The 27,257-nt window shown below is 39.4% G+C and overlaps 1 protein-coding gene across 1 annotated transcript in view; it reads left to right on the forward strand.

The window, feature by feature from the left end:
- The window catches only part of LYRM4 (LYR motif containing 4), an 81,239-nt gene continuing 53,982 nt past the window's right edge, over positions 1 to 27,257 (forward strand). The window contains exons 1-2 of the mRNA XM_026841377.1: positions 1 to 119; positions 645 to 765. Coding sequence (XP_026697178.1) covers positions 1 to 119; positions 645 to 765 — 240 coding nt within the window. The remainder of the gene's footprint in view (positions 120 to 644; positions 766 to 27,257) is intronic.

Raw genomic sequence — 27,257 nt, forward strand, 5'->3', positions numbered from 1 at the left:
ATGGCTGTAGCTTTGTACCTCTCTGAAACTAGAGATCATAACCTCATCCTACTTGAAGATACTGTGTCCGGTTCCTTCTTCTTAGTGGGGAAATGGATGAGGAAGTGTTGGGCTGAGAGGTGAAGTATACTTTGTCAGGAGGGGAAGGGGGTGACAGGGAATGAGCCCTTTTTGTTATGGTTGGTCCATCTGCCTTTGTTGACTACTAGATGTCAGAACTAGTAATAACATATAATGGTGGTATAATGAGTGGTTGCTCAATGATCTTTAAGGTTATGCAGAATAAGAATAGTTGCACTGATTCAAAATAATTTGGGGGATCTATGTTCTTAAGCTTTGCACTATCCATGCTGGGCATCCAACAGTATGTTTACAGCAATAACATGCACTAAGGACTGGACTGGTATGAAATTTTTCTATAATACCTTCCAGTGAAACCACTTTCTTTTTTCAGTTAAGGAATCTGGTCACTGTTTCAACTCAGGCAAGACAAGACCCTGAATAAAAAGATATATGTATAAAACTGGGGAAAACGTATGTGTGTGTATGTTTATTTTTAAAGATCATCATGATTTAAAGAATGTTGAAATGTTATAAACTGCATCACACCTATGAATAAATGTCATCTTGTTGTTTGTGTTTAGAACGTATGCCATCAGAAGGATAAGAGATGCCTTCAGAGAAAACAAGAATATAAAGGATTCTGAAAAAATAGAAGAACTAGTGAATAAAGCCAAAGCAAACCTAGAGGTTATTCATCGGCAGGTATGTTTATTTCTCTCATTTATCTAAGTTGTACACTACTCAGTTAACTGTCTTATGCCACTACAGATAGAAAAAAATAGATCCTTGCTCAAAACATCTCTGGAGAAACAGTAGTTTTTGTATGAGTTAGAGAGGATGGGAAACATCCATTTATCCATGATAATTGCAATAGGGTATTTAGGGATGTTTGTTCCATTAACTGGAACAGGCCTTATTGTTAAAAGCTTATATGCCCATCTTACTTTTTCTGCTGTTTGTTTTATTATCTCTTCACTTGCTTCTATGTTCTACCCTAATTTTCCTTTGAATCTGTTTCCTCTAGCTCATGTATTAGATTCCTTTCCTCATGCTTTCCTCCTTCCATCATAGGTTTAGAAGAGTGGCTGTGACACTCCAAATAGTCTTGCATTCTGAGTTTGTATTTCCCTACCTCCAGATACAGTTTTAGAACAGTAGCAGAATAAGAAAATCCTAAAGTGAATTAAGTAAATGCTGGTTAAATGTGTCCAAGCAGGGTGATAGATTTTTCTCTGGAAAAAGTTAAGTCACTTGCAATATTTTTCTCTGACCTTGTCTGAGTAGCATTTATAGGATCTCTGCTCCTTCCACTGGGTACCACGTTATTTAGACATGAATTATACTTCATTGAACTTTATACTTTGTTACTTCTCATAAATACCCACTGTCTTATGTAGAGTGACCACTGGAAATTTGAAGAAAGCAAGCTTCTACCTCTGAACTCTAAGGGCGCTTACAATGCTTAAGCTGTGCCTCCTTGCAAAATCTGCACTTAGTGACACTGGTCAGAGCTCAACAGTACTTTTATTAAATATCAAATGAATGTGTTCACCTCTTCCTCCATGGTCTGTTTTAAAATGAATCTTTTAACAACCACCAGGTCAGTTAGCTGAATTCTTATTTTGGTAGGAAGCTGGGCCCTTTGATTCAGCAATTAAATATGAATATTTTGGTGCAAGTTAAATTATTTCTTTGGAATTTCTTCTCTGAGGAGCAGGTGGTGTTTTGTGCTGCCATAGCTTTGCTATCTTTTTTGAACCAAAACACTGCTATTTTTGTATTTTAAAAGTGTTTCTCAAAGAAGCAATTCAGATTGGATTGATTCAATGCGATTATATTTAAACGTTGTGATGTTTTTACTCATATCTGTAGGTGATGAGTAGCATTTTCAGCTCTTCTTTTTGAGGTTTTTATCTTGGAGAGCTTTGATATCCAATATTCTCCAGGGAAGTATTGGAAGCTAGAGAAGACAGTGAAAGAGGGGGTGTTGCAGGAGAAGAGTCAGAGATCACTCAGATCAGAGCTAGGAGTTAGTTTAGAGTTCTAATCAGTAAGTTTTGGTATGTAAAGTATTTAATAAATGCAGATGGATTGGTGGTCAATACTCTCATATTTACTGCACTTAAAGTTAGTGTGGGATACAAAGATTATCACTTAAGATTACTATACATATCTTAAATGTTACATGCATGCATAAAGTGTCACTTACCACCCAGTTGATGCCTGGTGTGAGGTAAGGGATCTCTCAACCTTGAGGGGTAACCTTGAGAGACATTCCTACTCAAAGGGAGATTGCCATGGAACCAGCTGCTATGGAGGAGACCCTGATGACTGCAGATATTTATAACATGAAGTAGTGGATTTGTAGTGAGATTTTCTGCTGTGTTGTTGCAGTTTCAGCTGCTTATAAGCCCAGTCTCCAGCCAAACCATTTTTGGGGGCATTTGGTGCAAAGTTCTCACTGATAGCCTCTGACAACAGGATTAACTTGAGTTAGGCCTACTTGCTGAGCATCTGCCTGGACCAAAGATCAGTTAGTTCAAACAGGAGGAGTGCATCCGTCACAGCAAGCGATTCTGCCACTTACAGAAATCTCTATCAAAGTAGTAACTATTTGTGGATGTGGTCCCTCCCATAGTCAAATGCTACAGAAAATCTCTTCTAGATTGTGACTAAGATAAATACCTTTCAACATGTCAGAAAATGCTCTGTGATGGTTGTAGTTAAGAATGTAAACATTATATCTTTGATAAATCAGGAAAACAGTGAGGCTACCACAATAACTGTTTTGCTGTGAAATGTATGACTAAAGTGTACTGAATTTATTTTTGTTTTAAAATATCTAAACTACTACCTACTTGACGCAACTCTTTTATAATAGCAAGTACTCTTTTTTTATGAAAATATTTCAATTTCAACATATCAAAGCACTTGAAATAGGTGGGAAATTCTGTTCCTGCTTTGTAGGTATGTATCTGGGAGATGAGGATGCTGATTTATATATAGTACTTTTAATACTTGGGGTATCCTAACTTGATGTGGGTAGGATTTGGCTCTCACTGGTTCTATGAGCCTAAATAGTAAACAACAGCTCTAAGTCAGATGGCGGGTAAGTCTTGCTAAAATAAAAGCTTTCCAGCTTTTCTTTTGACAAAGCATGGTTCTGCTGACTCACCTGAGCCATAATGGGTGAGGGTTAGATTTTAAAATAAAAGTCTTCTGTCTGACTCCACAGCCAGATTGCCTTGTTACTGTAGAACCCCCAAAAAGGTACCATTTCTCTAAAACAGACTCTTGATAGGGTGGACTCTTCTTTCTGGGGTGTGGGTCTTGTCTTGCACCTTTTTGTGAAGTTTTTTTAGACTAAAGATTATCTCTCAGCATCAGATAGGTCTTTCAGCTGCCTTGGAAAGAGAGGAAGAACAGGCAGGCTTGGTTAATCTCTGACTGGTATACCTACTGTACTTTGTGAAGGAGTAGTTGGGCTTAAGGACATTTTATGTTCTCTGGTTGCTAGTGAACATTTTGATCATACATAAACTTATACATGTGCCTGTACGTACACAAGTATCTTTAACAAGCCTGTACGTGAACAATAGGTAACAGTTTCATATACCAGCCTGTATTTTGCACTAGTAAAAATGTTGTGCATTTAACACTTCATTCAATAAAATGACAGCAACAAAAGGTTAGACAAGATTTGTTATTTTCTCTTAGCCTGGATTCTGCTTTTTTAATTACACCAGCAAAACCATTTTAATACGCTACTTGTTCCATTTTGCTACTTTGTAGTAATGGCGAAGAAATTTTATAAGAAATCTTTCTTGACCCAAGATTGAGAAGTCATTGAGAGCCACATTTTGCTCTACCAAATAAAACATAAATCTTCCTTTAAAATGTTTTATATGTAGGTGTGAATTTTTCAGCCGGGAAGATGTTCAGAAGCAAAAAGGGCATGTAGGGTTCTAGGTCCCTGGAATAGCATCGCTTGAATTTTCAGATTATTAAAATCTCTCCATGTATGTTTTAGTTTGCAAACATAGAAAACTAGTGTCTAATACAAATATCTTGAATATATTATAATCGAACTATTGTCAAGCTAATGACATTACCTCTTTTTGATAAGCGTTTGCTACTTGGAGGATATCTTTGTCACTAGGACATACCAGAATAATGCCAAACAGCCTCAGTTATTGCTAAACCTGCAGGGTTTTGCTTATTTGCTTGTTGTTTCAAATCTCAGCTATTTAAGGGGTTTCTCCCACATGCAAAGCCAATATGCTAATGCCAAAGTAGTTTTAAATTGGATCACAATTTGGCATTGTTCCATGTAAGAATTTCAGGAAAAATATACTAGAAAAGTAAGGAGTATTAAAGAGTCTGACACAACTTTCCATTTTTAACACTGCTAAACCAGTGAAACTTACACTGAAATATCTCTTCTGTGACACACTTCTAGAAATTTTCCAAAGTGTAATCATGCTGCATTCAGTTTTGGAAGGGTGTATGTGTTTATCTTATATGTTTGCAGGAGTAACAGAAAGTAACACACAGAGTAACATAATAGACAATGGAACTTTTTTAGAGAAAATAATCTGGTAAAAGAAAATTTGTTTTTCAAGCTAATTTTTTGACATGAGTCCCTGCAAGACGATGCTTGGGTACTAAGGATTATTTTTTTCTGAGTCATTCCCCCTGCCCAAGAAAAAAAAGTTTTTCTAAAACATTGAAAACTGTTGTTCCTGTTATGTTTCAGCATCATCTCACTTTTAGCTGTAGAGCAAGAGATGAATGTTGGAAAAATAGCAATACTGTCTTAAAAGTAAGGTTTTCATCAGGACTATTAAAAACCTTAGCATCTAAATTCATATCAATATTTACTTGCCGTCAAATTTAATCATGCTTTGTGAAAAAAAAAAATCATTCTTGCTCCCTGTTTAATTGAAGATCTAACTAATGAAGTCATCTGACATTATTAAGACCTTACATTTAAAACTAACCAAGCATAATATAAAGTGCTTTTATTTTTAAATGCAGAAGCAGTGAAGCAAACATGAGATGTAGCATACATATTTTTGCTAAGTTGGGATTTATTATGATGTAGCACATCTTGGTATTGCTGACTTTTTCATAGCGTGTCGATAGAAATTAAATAATATCCCACTTTGCTGACAATTTGTTGTTACTTCAAAATCAAATTTATGTTCACTTTACATTCTAATTTATGGTTTAGTCATCAAAGTGACCATTGAAGTGTAAGGTTCATAAATAACTATTTGAATCAGCCTAGTGGGAAATGTGAAATAGTGACAGATTACTGTCATTTTGTTCATGTCAGTCACTGTACAATTTGCTTGAATGTTATAAAAGTAGCTTTATAAAGCTGAAAAGCATGGAGGAACATTAATCTCTGCCTTAGTCCTCCTCTGCTTGTTATTGGTTTCGATTTAAAAATAGTCTGGATAAAGGAAGGAACAACTCTGATTCTTTTCTCAACGATGTTTGTGAAGATTTTTTGTGTGTGTGTTTACTGTGTAAACAGCACAATTTGTGGTATCTTCCCTGTAAAGAAGGGCATTGTGAGAAATGCGTTGTCACAAATAAGTTTGAAATAGAAAGTTTTAAAAAGTTTTGAGGCTAAGTCTTGAGGTCCTTTGAGGGTTTTCGTAACAGCCATTTCCCTGCAATGCTAATATGGACTTCATTTGTGAGTTTCCATCTCTACTGAAATACATTAATAGTAGGAGAATTTGCCCTGAAATGCTACTGAGAGTCAAGATTTATAGAAGCCACTTTGAAGACAGGAAAATACTGAGTGTTTTGAAGTATTTGCTAGTTTTCTTTGTGACATGCTGTCTCAAGTTTTGAACTGAAAATATAAAAGTGAAATTCAAAAGCTATATTAGATCTATGTGTTCTGATTAAATCCTTGTTTTAATTTATTAGGACATCTTGTGCTTACATCTTCCTACACAGTACTTCCTCCTCAGTTTTAGATTGTAGCTGAAAACTACCAGTCATCTTGTTGTCCAGCTAACAAGGATTATTTAGGTTTTCCTGTCAGCTCTGTAAGGCTTTAGTATCAATTGTACTGGTTTTGACATCATGCAAATACAGTACTGTTCAGTAAAACAGTTTTGATATTTCACAGCCTTTGTTTCTCCCTTTAAATAATCCAAACTGATGAGAACCATGGTTTGCACAAACCTTTAGCAGGGAGACAAGAGATGCACCATGAGCAGTTAGACAGTCAGGACGTGTGGATCTGCTTCCTTTACAGCTGGCTGGTCACTGGTGTTTTCTAGGGGAACAGATGAACTTTTCTGAGTTTGAGTTGATCTTCCTCAGGCTTGACCTCTTCTATTGTTCCCTTCAGATGTGTAGAAGAATAAAGGAATGTGGTTTTAAAGTATGAGAACTCTATTTAAAAAGTTCCACTGATAATCATAAATATTGGATACTTGCAGCATTTTTCCTTTTTGCAGCATAAGTACACTCTAATCCTTGCAATATTCATTGATTATAGTAACTTTAGCTCCATTTCTTTCAATGAAGTGCTTCATGACTGTACCTTGATAAAAGCCCATGTCACACTTAGTGTGAGATTTCAGTCTCATATTCTTGTGTTTCTCCCTATTTGCTACATCCAGTAAAAATTATTAGAATGGTCGTCTTTTGAAATTTGTGTAAAATGCGAACAGTTGAACAGTTCTTCTGGATATTTATTTTTTTTAGCAAACCAAGTTGCAAGTGCAACTGTGTGTAGCCAAGTACTGCACCTTCGTGAGGCATTCATTAGCAGTATCTTATCTTAGCAATATCATAGATTCAGGTAAGAGTTGAATGGAAGTGGAAATGATACTGAATGAATGTACTAATATAGCACTCAATATTATGAACTGGTAATAATATAGCCGCAGCATAAGGAAACATACCTCTGCTAATCAAAATAGTATAAATATTAAACCATGTTTAATAAATATTAGTAAGATAAGCCATTTTAGTTATTGTTACTCTGAAAAACAGAAGGTAGAAGTACCTTAGTTAACTGCACCTGCTATGAATTGTATTGCTCATCCTTTATGGCTTTATCAGCAGATACTCCTGTTGTCTTCCATAGTTCAGTTCTAGTAATTTTGTGATTGATTTGCAGCAATAGCAAGTAAATTAGTACATTTCAAGGTGTATATATTTCTGGACTGAAAGCATATTGTTGAGCATTCAGGGGACTGGTACCAATTTACACAGTTGTGAGTGACATTGGAATTGACTGTCTCAAGGAACTTCTCAGCCTTCAAGAAATATTCTGTGTGTCTGAAGATACATGTGTTTATACTGCAAAGCACTGTAGGCTGGATGCCCTTAGCAGGAGAGGGTTCATGATGAAAATTCTTATTACTAGTTTTAGCTTCAGGCTACAAGTCATATTTCTATCTAATTTTTATGAATATGTAAGAAAGTTGCAAAGTACAGTTTAATGTATTTGATTATGTTAGCAGCAGTTTTGAAGCCAAGAGGAAAGAATAGCTGGAAAAGCTCTTTAAGCACTCTGAGAACAGGGTGCAGCACCCACACTACTCTTCAGGAATGTATATGATATTGGCAAGTCACATTTTCTTGCTGGCAGGCACTTATGCTGGAACTCTGAAGTGGTTTTCTCTCATCAAGTTTGTCACTGCAAGGAAGTTTTAAAATCACAGGTTAGTTTACTGCTTTTCTTGAGAAGCTCCTTGAATTTTATTTAATTTTTTCCTTTCAGCTTCACAATGGCAAATACCTATTTTTCTACAAAAAATTATAGACTTACAGTTCTTATCTAAGAGGAGTATCCTTGGAAGTTTGCTGCTTTTTTACAGTTGCTACTTATTACAGTTGCACCTACATGTTCCAACCAGGATAGAGCCAATGTTATGCACAAAAAAGAACTATTCCTACCTCTCAAGCCATTTACTTGTTAAAGCAAGTATAGATGCAGGAAAGAATTTTCAAATGCATTGTTCACAGAAGAAGAGCAGGAGATGAATGGCATAATCAAACACGGACAAAGATCCTATTAAAAGTTTTATCAAGTCACTGCATGCTATCAGCTTTTGAAGGTAATAAGGCATCTATACACCTCTAAATACTTGCAATGGCATCTAGAATTTAGCAAATGGTTGGCATGAGCTTCTTGTACTTCTCTTGCTCCTAGCCTGTTGCAATATTGGTAGTCAGTTTTTAATTGCTTTAGCATATCATGAGTTCTCACTTGATTGGTTCTTTACATGCTTTTACTGAAATTATACTGGAAGCTTGTGGCAAAGCCAAACATTGAATTTAAATCAGCTGACTTTTTTTTTTTTTTTTTTTTTTTTTTTACATTCCAAAGCTCTTTGGAGTGACATTTTTAGATACTTTTTTTTCCTCGGTCATTTAAGTCCTATTTGTTAGGTTCAAGTTGCACTTTCTGTGCAATTTGAAAACATAACTCAATAAGTACATATTTATTTCTTCTTTTTTAATAGTAGCCTAAAAGGAATAATATGATTACAAAAGCAACAGAAATCCTTAACATATGTTAAGTTTCAATGCTTTTTACTTGGAAAGAGGCACAGATACAGGTGGACGAAGGTGTAACCTAGGATGGATAAATACCTGTCTTTTAGTAAGCAAGAGAAAGCTTGAAATTGAAATTGAAGTGAGGGGTCATTAAATTCAGAGCTATACTAGTTTTCTATTCCAGTATGAGAGTAAATTCATTTTAGCTCTGGTAAATATCCATAAGGTTGGGGGCAGGGGAAAAGGGAGAAGGAACAAAGAAAAAGATGTAATAGAAGTGGATTTTAAAAGGGTTTGGTAAATTTGAACAGAAACCCAGGTGAATCAGAACTTGGTCCGTGACAGGACATGTTAGCAGTGAGGTCCACCTTGTCCAGCCTCTTCAAATAGCTTTTTCATCTTGGCATGTAGGGCAGCTTAGGAGATATGCAGTATTGTAATAGATGCCAAAAGCCCCGAGCTGCCATATCAGCTCAGTTTCTAGCATCTGAACGTGCAGGAAGTATAACAAACATTTTACATGTCTTCAGGTGGCATGGCTCTCCAGGTTACACCTGTGTGAGACTCCAGAGCAGTGTTACTCTTTAGGCTTTCGTTTAACTCCCTGATGGAGAGCAAGATTGTATTTTCACAACTGATTTGCTACTGTTTGCCCTGCTGACTAAATTACAAGTGGCAGGTTCTGCTTGCAGTATCAAATACCAAGGTAGATCCTGCATTGAAAGTAACCTTTAGGCTACAAGCAGAGGCAATTCAGAGGTAAAATGAGGCTTTGTCTATTTGATCTAAGAGCCCTAGTGTAAACCACAGCATTTGATGTATGCAGTAGCCTTTCCTAAAAAAAATTACTGTTGAGTGTTGGCAGCTGCTTTTAAAATAGTTTTAATTATCTGTCATAAAGAGCTGTCATTATTTTTGTTACATATATTTAGTGGCTAATCCAGTGAGGTTGGGGCCTTATCATAAATAATGGTAAGTTATATAATGCATCCAGAGCTCTGAGCATCTGATATTATGCACAGAGGAGGGCTGTCTGAAGGACAGGAGAAGGACTTACTTTCTAGTGAGCAGTTTGGCACAGCAGTATGTCACATCTGATCAGCTAAATGCTAGGTGTAAACTTCCACATGGAAAAGAGTAAGCTTCATTAGCCTGGCTGGTCAGTAGCTTCTTGAAACCGTTAGCAGCACTGATTGAACCAGTCTGTGCTGAAGACAGCTTCAGAAGCAAGGGAATCTCATGTTTTCGGGGGATGTGTTCATCTGTCACTCCTTCATGCTTTCTGCTTTCCAGTGTTTGGTGTCTCAAGGGCTTCTGCCCAGTGTGTAAATTAATACAGCTCATAGGGGTGACTGTTGCAACTTCAAGGGGAACCTCTTCCAAATGAGGTAACAGCAAATACATGTGTGTCTTAGTATAAATATAAAATATTGCCGAGAAAGAACATAGAAGTAACTGCTGGTAGTTTTGACCCCAGCTCAAATGACTTCTGCCATGTTTCTAGTCTGACTGTGGGATCCTGAGTTGATGCCTGCCAGTCTGGTTTGTAGTGGTGTCAGTTGAGGGAGGGCTTGAAGATTGAGTTTATAGCATTAAAGTATATTAACCTTTGAGCAACTTTGTCTTTCCTGCTGTGTGGTGCCTGCTGCAGAACGGAACATTTGTGGAGGACCTCCTTTTTACCCAATAGGAAAAAGAGAAGTATGGCAGTTTCATGTGCTACTTAGGAAACGTGTAACCTTGTAAAAGCCTTGCATATGTATTGAGTGATGTTCATGTCAGAACACAGATCTCTCCTGAGCGTCCCCTTTTCAGTGGTGTTATGGGATAAACCAATTTTAAGTACAGGCAGATTCTGAGGAAATTAAAAGTATTGCTGTTTGGAGGACTTCAGGAAAAAACAAGAGAGACAACAGTGCTGTTACTACAACAGTGATCTCTGGTTTGATCTCCCACAGTTTGTTGGTTGCTTTTTAATCTGTTGTTTCATTTTGCTTTTCTTGCTAAGAAAATTTTCCTTCCTGGTTTTGTACTGTCTATTGAAAGGAGACAGTGTCAGGTTCAGTGACAGTGCAGCTGAGCAGGCACACTTCCCTCCAGGAAGAACTCTGGCACGTTTGTCTGGTGTCTCAGATCCCCAGGACTGTGTTCTGCTGCCCTTGAACTGCAGTCTGTAATTCAGGATGACAATGTTGGTGTTGACGCCCTCACTATTTGAGAAGTCACCTAGTCCTGTAGCTGTGGTACAATGATTTTTTTGTAACATTTTCTGCCCCCATGCTCAGTCATCAGTTTCTCAGCATATTACAGTTACAGTTTTTCCCTTTACAGCTAACAAAGGGAAGAGGGAGCATTTTAGCTACTCTTTAAGGTTCTTGCATTCTTTTCTGTCCTTTCAGGTGGCCATGCTTTTCCTCTCAGCACACTGAATGTAAAATTTTCCCCTGCCACTCTAAATCAGATTACTTTTTTTTGTTTCTTCCACAGATAGTTTGTCAAGTCTATAGAATTTAATCTTGTCTTCATTCTTAGCATAAGGCCAGCCTGCAAAGAGCTCTATTTGTCCTATTTGCACCAAGAATCTGGCTTCACAAGTGCTTTTTATTTCCCCATGTTTTTATCTTCATGCTTCTTCTGTTACTTCAGTCACTAAAACTCTTCCATTATCCCAGTTGCAAAGGTGCCACTTGTTTTCTTATTTTAAAATTACTTGTCAAATGAATCCTGTTTATAAACCCACCAACATTAACTGCCATTTGATAAAATCTGAAAAAAAGTTACTTAAAAAGTAAAAGCCGTCGTCTTCATGGTCCTCTGTGTCTGGTGTGTCTGCATGTATTGTAACCTTCTGGACATCCACTCTGGGGGTCCACTGAGTACCCCTGTGGTTAAGCGTAGCAGCAGACATTGTCTCTTGTCACTAATACCATTTGACTGAATTTGCAGCCAGGCACATTCAGTGATCTAGTTTTATTTTGGCAATAAACATAAACATATGGGCCTTCACATAAAGCTCTTTCAAACAAAGAAATTTTATCATTGACATGTTATGTTTCAATGTTACCCTTTTTGCAGTAATTTGGATTCTGTCTAGTGTCTCTGTAGTAAGCTGCTTGTATTTGAGGGAAATATGAACAATGAAGCTATGGTGAAGGCCAAGCTTTAGGTAAGAAAGTTACTTGACTCCATTATCAGCATGTCTGATCCAGCCCTTGGAAGTTTAAGCAGGGAAAAGTGTTTTCTAGACAAGAGTGTAGAGTGAAGTTTAATTAGTGTTTATGCAGTCTCCTTGGTACTGGTGCATTGCTGTCTTTAGCTCTGTGCTTTCTGAGGTGAGCCTGGGTTTTTTTTTGGCCATTAAAAGCTATAGCTGCAGTGCCCTTCATCTTGGTGACAGGCATTATGCCAGTACATTAATTCTGAAAGCAAGTAAAAGAAGAAAAAAAAAAAAAGCCCTAACTCTTCCAGTCACATTTAAATCACAAATTGACTGATTCCTGTTGTTACTCTCTCTGGGGTATGTCAGATGTATGCTTCTTCCCTTTGAGGTATGGACTGCCTGAATGTCCTGCCTAGGCTGTTTGCTTTGGAGGAAGTGAACCATTGCTAAGCAGAGTTCTGAGTTCACCTTTATAATTTAATCACCTGTAGAATGTACATGAGTACATACTTTGAAACAAAGATCTGATATTTATACTGTAAACAAGGTCTTGTCCCTCACCAGGGTAGTTATGAATACAGCAGCGTAGTGGCCAAATAAGTTCATAGTCTTTTTCCTATGAACATAATACACTTGCTGAGCAGTTGCTTTGGTAATTTTCAACCATATTTTCACCAGAGTGTATGGTTGATGAGGCTATTATGCAACCTAATCACTTAGCCTTTCACATTAATACAGATCTTGTTTGTAATTGTGTTGATTTTGTTGCTGACCCAATGCTTTGGTTATGTGTTCAAATGATTTTAATTTTAATTGAAAGTACCTTTTGTCTCACAGAAGTATAATTTCTATGTACATTTGTCAGTTGTGAGTACTTATTGGGGGTGATTACTCTCTAACTGCTTGCGCCAGTATACCTCTGGGAGGTTAATCAATCTTGTGCTATTTAATTGACATCAATAATGTGTTTACATTTATCAATATTTCTTAATTGTCAAGTTATAACAGTGGAACTTCAATAATAAATCATGCCAATGGTTAACTTCATACATTAGATTTTTCAAGAGTCTCCTTAAGCAGTTTGACATGTTGTAAATTGCTTTTAAATGATTTGTATGTATGCTCATGGGGGAAGAGGAGAAAAAAATCGGTATGCAAAATCGTGCTGTAGAGTAATACTGAAGAACTGACCCACTGACAGTAAAATACCTTTACCACATCTAGGGTATGTTTTATTAGTAGAAGGAGGAAGTAAGTCTTTTCGAAGTGCTAGTTTTATTACTAATAATTTTGTGAGTATGATAGTATACATACATTTGTTGTGCCATCCAAAGGGACTTGTTAGGGCTGGGACTGTTTCTCTTCTCTCAGCTGTACAAGCAGGGCAGAGGGCAGAGAGAATTACTAGTACTACTGCTCCTTTACAGAAGTAGCAGTTAGCTCTGGGAGATTTTAACTGTGCTTTCACCACGTGCCTATCCTTATAATATTGAGGTGGAAAGGAGGCTGCTTCTGTTTAAATTGAAACATGTATGTAAAGACTTTGGTGCATAGGGAACTAAATATTTGCCCAGGTTCCCAAAATATGCTTGCAGCTGGAATTAAAGCATGACATTCCAAGTCTTACAACACTGTCTATCTCAGTAGGTATCCTTTTATCATCCACATAGCTCTCTTCTCTCCCGTTTAGATCCAAGTAGCAGTAAGTACACTGGAGAAGAAAATCTGCATAGACAAAAAGCTGGCAGGATGCTGACCACATTGTGTTAGTCTTGCCATTTTTTATGGGCCACACTGAAGACAATGTAAGAGTTAAAAACCCTGCCTAATAAGCAGTGAAGAAAGACTTAATAGTTAATGCTGTTATTTTCTAGTTAAGTGACAGCCAGTGTGGACACAAGGGTAGGAAAAGAGAGAAGCAGGGAAGCAGCTATTTGTGGGGTTTGCAATTTTATTTATCTTTAATTGACATCCTAAGAGTGAACTGAAGTTTTTCAAGTAAACATAGGTATACATACAAAAATTAATATAAAATTCATTAATGTTTTAACAAATATGATATAAAATTAATTATTTTAATGTCTTACTGTGTAGAGCCTAATATTATAATGCTACTTGTAGAAGGAACTGTTGATTAAATTATTAATTATCTGAAATGCTGTAAAATTAAATGGTATTTTACATAGTTAGAGATACACCATTTGCTTAAGTTGAAGATGAGATTAGAAAAATAAATGCTTATTTTGGGAAAGAACAACAGATGAGGAGTTGGAAAAGCTGGAGAATGAATATGACTAAGCTCTTTAATAAGTTGAAACAGTAGGAAAAGAGTATTTATATAGCTACCTGATGATAATAAACTCCCTTTATCAAGGGGTGAGTAAAAAATTCACGAGGGTCTTAGTCCTAGGAAACAAAAGGACTGATTTAAACATCTATATGTTGATGCAAATAATAAAGTTCCCCATCATTTGAGCAATTCAAGATCAGACATATCCACATTCCCATTCCACTTGACTTTCTTATTCTCTGTCCCAGCTCCATCCTCACATAGTACTCTAGCTTAGTACTCTAAAATACTGTATTTCTCTGTATTTCAAATAAGATGCTGTTAGTTGGAAACTATTGTTAATAGATTGATAGTTTTTATTTCACTTCTTTGAACTTGTATGAGACACAAATGTCTGGCAAACAGGCGAGTTAAACACTAGTATGAAACCTGATGCCATCCTACCCAGTGTCATGATTGAACTTTCTATTTCTGTAATTTCTATTCTCTTCTTACTAACTGAAGAAATCATGTGTTGCCCAGGTCCTAATAAAAAAAAAAAAAAAAAAAGACCAAGTGATTTGTTCTGATAAAACACAGCTATCTAACAAACAAAATTACAGTGGTTCCAAATCAAGTTCCATTAAAGCAAGGATGTTTAATCAATCTCTTTGTGAAGGGTAAAGCAATTCAGAAGACAAAACTATTGACACTTTCTTTAGCATGGCAGATTAAGTACATTCATGTTGTGTGTAGAGGGCTTTGAAGTAGGGTGCTTGTGTGAATACGTTATATTTAGTTTCAAAAGCAGGCATCCTGGAGTGCAGCTGATACATCATGTCAGCCCAGACACTGCTGCACAGGTTCTGAGCTAGAGGTCGTTTGCATCCATCTCTAGAAGGGTAAGCTTGGGTCAACATATGAATGTGTGAACGAAAGTCTTTTAAGAAGTGGTGACCTTTCAGTGGCATTCCAATTGTATTTGCCCTTTTGGTTTCAAACCTGCTAAGATACCTGAGACATACGTGAAACTAAATTTAGTTTGGCTGTGGGTTGACCCTGATTGGATGCCAGGTGGCCACTGAAGTTGCTCTATCACTCTCCCTCCTCAACTGGACAGGAGAGAATAAATATAAAAAAAGGCTTGTGGGTCGAGACAAGCACAGGAAGAGATTGATCACTCACCAATTACCATCACAAGCAAAAAAGTTTTGACTTGGGGAAATTAGCTTAATTTATTACCAATCAAATCAGAGTAGGATAATGAGAAATAAAACCAGATCTTAAAAACACCTTCCCCCTACCCCTCCCTTCTTCTCAGGCTCTACTTTACTCCCAATTTTCTCTGCCTCCTTCCCCCCAGTGGCTCAGAGGGACAGGGAATGAGGGTTGCGGTCAGTTTATCACACGCTGTTTCTGCCATTCCTTCCTTTTCAGGGACAGGACTCCTCATACTCTTCCTCTGCTCCAGTGTGGGGTCCCTCCCACAGGAGATAGTCCTTCATGAACTGCTCCAGTGTGGGTCTCACAGGGGATCACAAGTCCTGTCAGCAAACCTGTTCCAACTCCTCTCTCCACAGAGCCACAGGCGCTGCCAGGAGCCTGCTCCAGCGTGGGGTTCCCACAGGATCACAGCCTCATTCAGGACATGTCCACCTGCTCTGACATGTGGTCCCCCACAGACTGCAGGTGGATCTCTGCTCCACCATGGACCTCCATAAGGTGCAGGGGCACAGCCTGCCCCTCCATGGGCTGCACCACGGGCTGTAGGGGAATCTCTGCTCTGGCGCCTGGAGCACCTTCTCCTCCCCCTCCTTCACAGACCTTGGGGTCTGCAGAGTTGTTTCTCTCACATATTCTCACTCCTCTCTCCAGCTCCCATTGCTGGTGTGCAGCAATTTTTTCCCCTTCTTAAATATGTTATCTCAGAGGTGCTACCACCATTGCTGATAGGCTCAGCCTTGGCCATCTGCGAGTCCATCTTGGAGCTGGCTGGCACTGGCTCTGTTGGACATAGGGGAAGCTTCTAGCAGCTTCTCACAGAAGCCACCTCTGTAGCCCACCCACTACCAAAACCTTGTCATGCAAACCCAATACAGTCTCTTAGCATGAAGAATGTAAAATCTTGTTTGAACTAAGTTCAGAAAATATTATTTTCATGCATTGTGCTCCAAAAATATTTAATGCCAGCATAGCCTGAATATTAGGTTAAACTAGTTCAATTGCCAGGTTTTCCAGTACTTTTGAGGAAGACCAAAATTGCTGCTACCAGGTCATCAGGTGGGTTATAATTTGAAACCTAAGTGAGCCTGGTACTAGAAACTTGTCTTTTAACCTTCTTTCTTTCCTCAGACATCCTACACTGAGTGAATACTGAGGCTACTGGAGAAAGTAAGGTGTGTAATGAATATCCATAATATATATTCTCATAGGCTGAGTCAAGAGGGTATCTGTTTTGTTCAGAGGGTGCCTGAGCAGATTGATAGCAAGGATGTATACTTGTGTTCACACATTTATGCTGACTAATATGAGCACTTAAGAACTCAAGGTACTCTGGAAGTCACTGGAATGTAAGATCCAAAATTGCCTAAGCATTTGAGAACATGAGCTTTTTCCCTCTAATACAGTTTCATATTTGAAAAAAAAAAAATCAATACAATGTAAAAGTAGAACTTGTGGTCTTTTTCATCTTCTAGTAAAGTACAGGCCATCTATGTTTCTATTTCTTTACTAGATCTTCAACTAAAAGAAGAGTAACTTCAGGTAGCTATTCTGAAAATCAGTGGGGAATTCTTCCTTCAGGCAGTAATTCATGAGCTAGCTACACAGTAGACTTTGTCTTCACAGGTGTTTAGCATGTGCATCATCTCTTGTAAAGCTGAAAGCTCTGGGTAGGGGAATGTTGGGGCTTGAAGAAGTACCCAGTAACCATTGCCACGGTTGTGCTTGCTGACATACAAACAAGGAGACTTTGAAACTCAGCTGATCAGACTTCAGTGAGAGTTCTTACAATTTCAAGGGTTTGCAATGATCTAGAGTTAAGAATTTGTTTTTTAACAGTGCTACACAGCTTTTACCATTCTGCTCAAGTCAGTTCATATCTGACTCCCCTGTCATGATAACAGTTGACCTGGGTGTAGTGGCAGATAATTCAGTGAAGATCAGGTTACATGTTTTGTATATCTTCTTGAAGTGGTAAAAATCCAGCTGTGTAGCACATTAGTTTCATCACTGCTGCTTGATTTTGGGTTTTGTTTTCAACTTTTCATTTAGAGTAAGATGGAGTTCTTTCTTTGACTTGCTAGCTAAGGCTTTTTAAAATGTAAATACCACCCTTGTACCTCTAATACAGTGCTGTGAAGCTGAGAGAAGGAGAGTCTGACCTACTCTTACAAAAGAAAACAAAACTGAGAAAAGATAGAACACAGGAACAGAGAGATACAGGGTTTCCCACCATATAGTAATGGATATGACCTTTAATATTGAGGCCTTTGGATCAAATTTAAGTTGGCATTAAAATTTTCTAATAAATTCCCTGCTGAATCTCAGAGGTTTTTTCTTCAGATTTAATTCAATAAGGTCACAGTAAAGCAAGTGCTGTCTGTGCTATTGTAATTGCTCTCAGCAGGCTGATAATATTATTGCAGAGAAGTGCCAGCTACTGTGCTTTTATTTCTTCAAGCACTCTCCTTCCTACGTGCTTGCTCCCCTTGTTCTCAGGTCTACCCTAAGTAGGAAGTGAAGCTGTTTTAAATGCCATTTGCTTCTCATTTTAACATGTTTTTATAGTAATGCTTTCCTTAGTCTCTTCAACAAAGACAATAAAAGCATAGCCTGTCTTATTGCAGAATAAATTGGGGGCTTTTATTTCCTTTCCTTAATTCTCATCCAACCATTATGCATCAGATTCAGCCTCTGAGTTCTTAAAAGTTGATATGCCTAAACACAATGCTTACTTCATTTTGGCTTGGTGCTTTTAGGGTTATGGAAGAGATGTACAGCTAAAGAAGGTTCTTATAGGCATGTGGGGAGATACTGAATACCCACTATCTTATGTTTCATTATAAAATCACGAATTGCAGCTCTTCACAGTGAGGCGTATGTGTTTGGGGTTGTGTACTTGTATATTAATACCACGTCTTCTGCAACATCTCTTTCAGAACAGCGTTGTTAATGTGATGTTTCATGTATGAATGCATGCTACTGGTAAATCTGTTACTACGGGATTGGAAGTAGATCAGTAAATAAATGCAAATGCAGAGTGCTGTGATCATGGTTCTCCATATAATTCTCTGTGACTATGGGAGACTGTGCAGCTTCAGTATCAGCTCTGTGTGAGCTGCATTAGCTCTGTGCTGAGTTTCTAGATGCAACTTTCTCCTTTTTCTAATCAGACCTGCTCTCTGAAATGTTGAGTTTCTGTTTGCGTTGGTGGCATGTTAGGAGCTGTGTACCTTGTGGCTGGTTCTTTTTAACAGATGAAAAAGTATTTTGAAACATTGTAACTAGATCACGTGATTAGTATTTTGGGGTGGACCAGTCCTTTATGTTTGGGGCTAGATATGTTTTTCTCGATTCTGGACACAAAGTAATAATTCATGTTCCGAATTAGCTCAGGCCTCTGCAGTTTCAAAGGACCAACCCAGCCATAGCTGAATGCTCCTGCCTGGTATCCACATCGGGCTTCCCACACCCTAACTGGCTTGGCACCCATCTTCACCCTCGTGGTCCATCATCTGCGGGAGAGCTGAGCACGCACACGACCAATGTGATCAAGCAATGCCCGTTTATTACAACTAAAAAAGCCCTTTTATAATATTCTCCCGCACACGTGAGTAACATGCAGTACAAGTCCTCAAGACTGGACAGTTAACTTAGCCTGTGCTTTAAACCTTCTTATGGTTGAATAAAAAGTGCCACATCAGCCTTGCCAGGCTTCCTGCTTTGTGTAACTTCCTCTTCCATCCCAACCCCTTCTGGGGGTTGTTTGTCTTGTCGAGTTTCTCCCCCCTCATTCAGGGTCACATCCTTATCGCATTCTTGCTCGCTCTTATCAGTCTTGTTCTCACTGAGGATTGCTTACATGGCCATTCTCTCGCACAAAGCCCTATAGAATCCCAACAATCATCTTTCCCTTTTACTCTGCCTTTCCCTGGGGCCCAGAATTTCTTACCTAAAGTGTCATGCGAAGAGTATTTTTTGTGTATCTCCAGTCACATGCAGACATTTACAATTTTCTGCCCATGACATTCATTGCTGCCAAACAAGCCAGTTTCTGTACAGAAGATGATTACTAGCATGGATATTCAGCTGCTTATTTGCATATTCTGCTAACATATGTGCAGTGGGGTATATCCTCTTGCCCACATGCAATTGATTAGAAATAAAGAGCAACAAAAGATGTTTTACTAAGGCAGTTCCAGTTCTGAAATGCATGTGGCTCTATTCTGGCCACCTTCACCCTTCATGGCGAGCAGAATTGATCAGAGCTACCCCACATCATGCAGGCAGTTTTGATGTTGCATAGTGTTGCCTGCATACCTGTGTCTGCTTCAGTAGTTAAAAACCCACCAGATTATGATCTTCAGTCATAATGTTTCACCCACTTTCTTATTGCTCATAATTTTTTTTATTTTTTTTTTAATCGCTCTTGATGTCTACTCTTAGCCACGCATCATGTGGTGCTGGTAGGATGTATACTGCAGTGCCAGCACACTTGAACTTCAGTGATAAAAACCATCACTTCTGCAGTATGTGGAGTTTCTCCTAGCCAACAAGCAGGCAGTAACTGCTCATTGCTTTTTACTTGTGACATACACATTTTAATTTATATTTCCTTCTGCTGCCAGAGGGAGCTAATTTCCGGCACCAGAGATGGAACACAGCTACTTAGAATGGTCCTGAGATGAAATGATGTTACTGACCTGAAACACTTCAAAAAACTTGATTCTGAAGCCTGCTGTGGTTTGAACGTGCAATTTCTGAGACAGGTTAACATTGCTGTAATGTTTTAACCCCAGTCAGTAACTAAGCACCACACAGCCACTCCCTTGTTCCCCACTCCCCCCCACCCCCAGTGGGATGGGGGACAGAATTGGAACAGTAAAAGTGAGAAAACTTGTGGGTTGAGATAGAGGATTTAATAGGTAAAGCAAAAGACACACATGCAAGCAAAGCAGAACAAGGAATTCCAGCACCACCTCCAGTCAGCAGGCAGATGTTCAGCCATCTCCAGGAAACCAGGGCTCCATCACACATAACAGTTACTTGGGAAGGCAAACACCATCACTCCAAACGTCCCCCCTTCCTTCTCCTTCCCCCAGCTTTATATGCTGAGCATGATGCTATATGATATGGAATATCCCCTTGGTCAGCTGGGGTCAGCTTCACAGCTGTGTCCCCTCCCATCGTCTTGTGCAGCTTCAGCCTACTTGCTGGTGGGCTGGGGTAAGGAAGCAGAAAAGGGGTTGTGATTTGAGCCCAGAGGGCAACTGAGTACCAGGTAGCTGCTCAACCCCTCCACATGAGAAATGGGAAGGAGAAAATACAACAGAAAGCTTAGGAATCAAGATAAAGACAGGGAGGGATGATTCCCAGTTATGGGAAAAAGATAGACTTGTTAGAGGAAGAAAAAGAACATCAATTTAATTCAAACACTAACAACAACACTTAACAGAGTAGGACAGTGAGAAGCATTACCACATCTTAAAAACACTGTCCCCCCACACCTCCCTTCTTCCTGGGTTCAGTTTTACTTTTGATTTCTCTACCTCCTCCCTGCAAGGGGCAGGGAGTGGGGTGGGGTGGTCAGTCCCACTGCTCCTTCCTCCTCAGGGAAAGGACTCTCTGCATTCTTTCCTTGCTCCATCATGGCTCCCCTCTCATGGGAGACAGACCTCCATAACCTTTCTCCACCGTGAGTCCTTCCCATGGGCTTCAGTGTTTCCCTAGCTGCTCCCTCCCATGTGTTGCTGTCCTTCCCAGCACCGAACTACAACAGCCAGGACTTCCCATAGAGTCTCAGCCTTCTTCAGGTGCAGCCACCTGCTCCAGCGTGGGGTCCTCCATGGGCTGCAGGTGGGCTTCTGCTCCAGTGGTGATCTCCGTGGGCTGCAGGGGCACAGCCTGCCCTCTCACCACAGGCTGAAAGGTAGTCCCTGCTCCTGCACACCTCCAACCCATCCTCCTTTCTTCCACTGACCTCAATGTTCACATAGGTGTCCTCCTCACAACTCCTCCTTACAACTCCCACGCCTCCTCCCAGATTCCCCTTCTTAAATATGTTGTCACAGAGGCACAGCCACCATCACTAATTGGCTCAGCCTTGACCAGAGGCGAATCCCACTTGAAATGTGGGGAGCTTCAAGAAGCTTCTCACAGGGGGCCACCACTGTAGCCCCCTGCCCTGCTACCAAAAAACCCCGCTACACACAAACCCAGCACACCTTGACTCTGTGTAAGCAGTGCTCTGCAATAGCTAAGACATCTCTATTATCAACACTGTGTTCAGCACCAAAACATAACCTCGTACCAGCTACTATAAAGAAAATGAACTCTATCCCAGCCAAAACCAGCACAATTGCTCTGAATCATTGTGAGACATTATCAGATTGTTCCTTTGTGAATTGAATAATGAAGCATTTGTATGAGCGTTCTACTGTAGGAACTACTACAATTAGGCTGTGCTTTGAAATCTACATCACATGATGGTGAGATCTGGAATTTCTTTTCCAAATTTGACTTCCAGTCATAGAGACGTGAAGCATTCCAAAATCCAGTTTTGATTTATAATACTTTGTGTATTAACTGTAGAAACATGAGTGAATAATCAGATAGTCCTTTGGGTAGTGTAATTTTTTTCAACTAAACTAATAATCTGGCTTGAGTTATTTAGAGAAAAGCTGTGGTTGAAATGACCTTTCCTGAAGGTCTCAGCTGTGAAGTAGTAGTAAGTTTCTTAGAAGGATTTTGACAAAGCAGCAAAAACCAAACCTAGCGTTCTTGCCAGTTCTTGGCAATTTACATTGAATTGCTATTAACCTGAAGCTTCTGAAGTGCTGTATGAATTGTGATAGCACTTGTGTCTCAGTCTTCTTTCAGATCTGTCAGATGGCATATATTTAACACTTATTAGCTTAAATACGACATTTTAAAACCCTGCCACTCCTGCAAAAGATTTCAATTTCACATAACGCCCTAGGTATTACAGTCACACGTCAAACTACAGAACATGGGATATGGGATATCCCAATGTGGGATATGGATGCAGTAGTTAAGCAAACTCACTGAAGTTAACATCTGGGGTTTTTTGGAATGTGAAGACAAAAATTTAAGGGGGTGGGGGTAATTTTTAAGCAGAATGTCCCTCATTGCAGTAAGTAATAAAAAAGTTCCGTCTCTCTTCCTTGCACAAAAAGTTAAGTAGATTTGAATATGGTATTAGAAAGACCTGGTATTTCAGCCTGATATTTTAAGCTGTGGTACCGTTACACTTACCTATATGTTCTTCTCTTCACTGTTCCCTATATCTTAAGAATGGTGTTGAACAGTTTACTACTGTGAACCCATCAGGTCAGAATGCTTTTGTAGTAAAAAACATAAAATACTTCCCAGACTCATCTAAAATTTTTGGAAAAACCAAGAGCTTGATCTCCTTATTTAACACAAAGAACCTCTCAGTGCCATTTCTTCAGAGTAATAATGGGGGAATTTCAGATTTCTATTTGTTTTCTTTTTTATAGTATAGGATACTATTATAGTACATGATATTGTTTTATAGTATAGGATACTGTGAGGCAGTTGGTAGGAATTACATTGAGGAGAACAATGTAAATTCTGTGTCACTGAGTTCCATTTAAGCAATATCTCTTCTAGAATAAGTGTATATTAAAAGAATCAATTGCAGGTATTTCTGATTTGGAAATGCTAGGGTTTGGGGCTAATATGGGAAGACCATCAAGTCCTGCATCATATGATCAACTGGACTTTTACCTTTGGTTTCATGGCATGATTGTTAATCCCAGGATCAGTCAGAAGGTAAATAGCAAAGCTGTAAACATTTCATGTGCTTTTTGTGCTCTCTGTTCATCATGAAGAAGACTGCACACAGAGGTTTTACCTCCACTGAAGTTCCTCTTGCAGTTCTGCTCATATCTTAAATGGCTCTGGGTAGTCTTGTACTTATTTAGGTACTGTGCTGTGCGCTCCTTTCTTTTGGGTATCTGCTTATCGACTTCCAGATATTTTTAAACCTTAATCTTAAACCTTATTATTTTTCAATCCAAGTTATAAAAAAAAAAAAAAAAAAAAAAAAAAAAAAAGAGCAGCTTGTGGTCAAAAGAAGGTTTCTGTAAGAGGCAGGGCTCTACGTCCTGAAATACGAAGCCACATCCACATCTGCCCTGATCCAACTGGCTTTTCTGCCAGTCTGTGTCTCTGGGTCACATTTGTATTGGTTTCAAATCAAGTAAGGTAGCGACGCACTTCAAGTGCCAGAAAACCTGAAAGGAGGAGGAGGAGTTGATGACATTTCTTGCATTAATGTTCCTGTTCTCTATCATCATATTCAGGAGACTGTGACTAAAATGATGCTGAAATGCTGTTTCCAATATCCCATTGAGAAAATCTTACACCCTTAGTAAAAATCTGTACTGTAGTATGTTGATATATTGGGCCATTTTTAGAAATGTTTATTGCAAAAATTTTCCACTGGGTTTTAGCTGGGGTTGACATTTTGGAAGTATTGGTGTGTTTGAAAATTCACTGTTGCTGTTCATCTATGGTTCTGAAAGCATCAGGAGATTGTGGGAGAGCAGGAATGGAAAAATCACTTTTCAAAGATTTGTTTGGATTGTGGTACTGTATATTTAGAATTAAGCATTTCATTTCTATTGTAGTAACCACAAAAATGCACTAAACTTCTTATTTCTAGGAACATTTATTCTATTCTTGTTATCACACTGTCCTCCTGTGCTGTAGGTATCAACACACAGTTATTTTGGCTTGTTTCTACCATTTGTTACTAACTGAACTAAAATGCAAGAAGTTTACGCTTATGTAGCAGAAGGTTAGACTACCAATATAGTCAGCAAACCAATTCCAACTTCATGTGACACTGAATGATACCGAAGTTATAAGGCAGTGATGACACATTTCAGGGTGCTGCTCAGCCCACCTCGACAATGTTTCTGCTTCCCTGCTCTGCAGGAGGCTGCACACCTGTCCTGGTCCTATTTCTGCTAGTATTTGACTGTTTTAACCATTAGCTAAACTCAGACTTTCTTTTCATCAGAAGTCTTTTGCAAAACAATGGCTATGGCATGTACTGCGTTCTTCTCCCCACAGTTTTCAAAGCCATTGTAAGAGAGAGAGTTACGTGATTACTGTATGACCCTTTCTAATGGGAACACATTTCTTTCAAAGCTGTCTTTGAGCACTTACTATAAGGCAGCAGAAAGATGCTGTTGTAATATGCCTTTTAATAAACAATTTGAGATTTTCCCCCTGTGGTACAAATAGTTGTTGGCATAGTCTTTTCATGCTCCTGTGACACAACTTTAGATTAATCATAGATGTTTGTGCAGTAACCTATACTAAATGGTAGTTACCAAAAAGAGGAAGCATGGAGAGCAATGCAGTGGCTAAAGAATTAATGTGAAGAAGATGACACAAGAAACAAGGTCTCTCCTGAGATGAAAGAAGACATCTAAGTAGTATTAATGAAACTTTGAGAGGGTAAAATAATGTAATCCCTTTGCCCTAAAGCTATGTGGAAAAGTTGTGTATATTTATTCATGTTCTTTTCTGCATATCTAAGAAACTTGCAAAGGCTATGATATAATAAACTCTTTAGTTTCAGGGAACAGAAGTTTAGAAAAATCACCTTTAATTCTGGTTCTGTCACAAACTTTGGCAGTGTAGAACATATTTTCTGGGTTTTTTTATCTTTACCTGTTGTCTTGGACTCTCCCTTTTTAAAACAGGTACTTCTTTAGTTGCATATATGACAAAGATGGTTTAAAGCTCACTTAATATGAAGACACTTTTTGGTGTTGGGTGCTGTGAGTATATTTTTCTTTTAGAAAATGTCCTTTAGATTTTCAGCTTTGCTTTAGAGAGCTGTCGTGGTTTAACCCCAGCTGGCAACTAAGCACCATACAGTCACTCACTGCCCACCAGTTGGGATGGGGGACAACAGGAAGAGTAAAAGTGAGAAAACTCGTGGGCTGAGATAAAGACAGTTTAATAGGTAAAGCAAAAGCTGCACGTGTTAAGCAAAGCAGAACAAGGAATTTGCTCACCACCTCCCATCAGCAGGCAGGTGTTCAGCCATCACCAGAAAAGCAGGGCTCCATAATGCATAACAATTATTTGGGAAGGCAAACACCATCACTCCAAACATCCCCCTTTCCTCCTTCTTCCTCCAGCTTTACATGCTAAGCATGACACCATATGGTATGGAATATCCCTTTGGTCAGCTGACCCCCGGCCTACTCCCTGGTGGGGTAAGAAGCAGAAAAGGCCTTGACTCTGTGTAAGCACTGCTCAGCAATAATTAGAACATCCCTGTATCATCAGCACTGTTTTCAGCACAAATCCAAAACACAGCCCCACACTAGCTACTATAAAGAAAATAAACTCTATCCCAGTCAAAACCAGCACAAGAGCTTACAGTGGTTTGGATTTAAAGTTCATGTGAGTTTTGAATTTGTTCTCAAGAGTCCTAAAGAGTTTGGTTTAGTTCCTATGTAATCTGTGAAGAAACTCAAGTTTACTTTGTCCTGCCTCAGTCTTTAGTTCTGCTCCCATTAAGCTTCTGGGGATGGAAACAGTAATAAGCAATAGACATCTAGCAGATTAAAAACTTGTGAGCTTTGGTAATGAATTCCCTGATTATTGTTGAAAAGCACCAAATGCACAAAGAGTTTGGCCAGATATTAGAGAGGCACGGTGGGGGTTTTATGGTTGTTTAATACTGAGTAATATTTTATTCTTAATTCTGGTGTGAATTTGTGTAGAATTATGGAAATCAGGAGGTCTAAATCCCAGCTGGAAATTAATCTGGCTTCAGCAATCAAGGACAACAAGAAATATTTCTGTAAGTATGTGAGCAGCAAAAGAATGACCAGAGAGAGCTTCCATCCCCTGCTAGATGCAGGAGGAAACATGGTAACAAGTGACAAGGAAAAGGCTGAGGTGCTTAATGCCTTCTTTGCCTCAGTCTTTAATAACAAGACCAGCTGTATTGAGGGAATCCAGCCTCCTCAAGCCAGGAGACAGAGACTGGGAGAACGAACTCCCCACGTTCCAGGAGGAGATAGTCAGTGACCGACTGCATAGCATAGACCCACCCAGTCTGTAGGACCAGACGGGATATACCCAAGGATGCTGAAGGAGCTGGCTGGGGTGCTCGCCAGGCCACATTCCATCATTTACCAGCAGTCCTGGCTGACCAGGGAGGTCCTGACTGATTGGAAACTGGCCAGTGTGACACCCATATATAAGAAGGGTCGGAAGGATGATCCCGGGAAATTAGAGGCCTGTCAGCTTGACTTTGGTGCCTGGGAAGCTGATGGAGCAGCTCATCCTGAGTGCCATCATACAACACATGCGGGACAGCCAGATGCTCAGGCCCAGTCAGCATGGGTTTAAGAAAGGCAAGTCCTGCCTGACAAACCTGATCTCCTTCTATGACAGGGTGACCTGCTTATTGGATGAGGGAAAGGCTGTGGATGTTGTTTACTTGACTTCAGTAAGGTCTTTGACACTGTTTCCCACAGCTTTCTCCTGGTGAAACTGGCTGCTTGTGGCTTGGAAGGGCACACGCTTTGCTGGGTAAAAAACTGGCTGGATGGCTGGGCCCAGAGAGTTGTGGTGAATGGAGTTAAATCTGGTTGGCGGCCGGTCACGAGTGGTGTCCCCCAGGGCTCGTTTTTGGGCCACTCCTGTTTAACATCTTTATTGATGATCTAGACGAGGGGATCGAGTGCACCCTCAGTCAGTTTGCAGATGACACCCAGTTGGGTGGGAGTGTTGATGTGCTCGAGGGCAGGGAGGCTCTGCAGAGAGACCTGGACAGGCTGGAGCCATGGGCTGAGGCCAACTGGAGGAGTTTCCATAAGGCCAAATGCCGGGGGCTGCCCTTGGGCCACAACAACCCCCAGCAGCGCTACAGGCTTGGGGAGGAGTGGCTGGAGAGCTGCCAGTCAGAGAGGGATTTGGGGGGGG

The sequence above is a fragment of the Athene cunicularia genome (genome assembly GCF_003259725.1).
Source record: "Athene cunicularia isolate RWA chromosome 2 unlocalized genomic scaffold, athCun1 chr2_part1, whole genome shotgun sequence".
Taxonomy (NCBI): domain Eukaryota; kingdom Metazoa; phylum Chordata; class Aves; order Strigiformes; family Strigidae; genus Athene; species Athene cunicularia.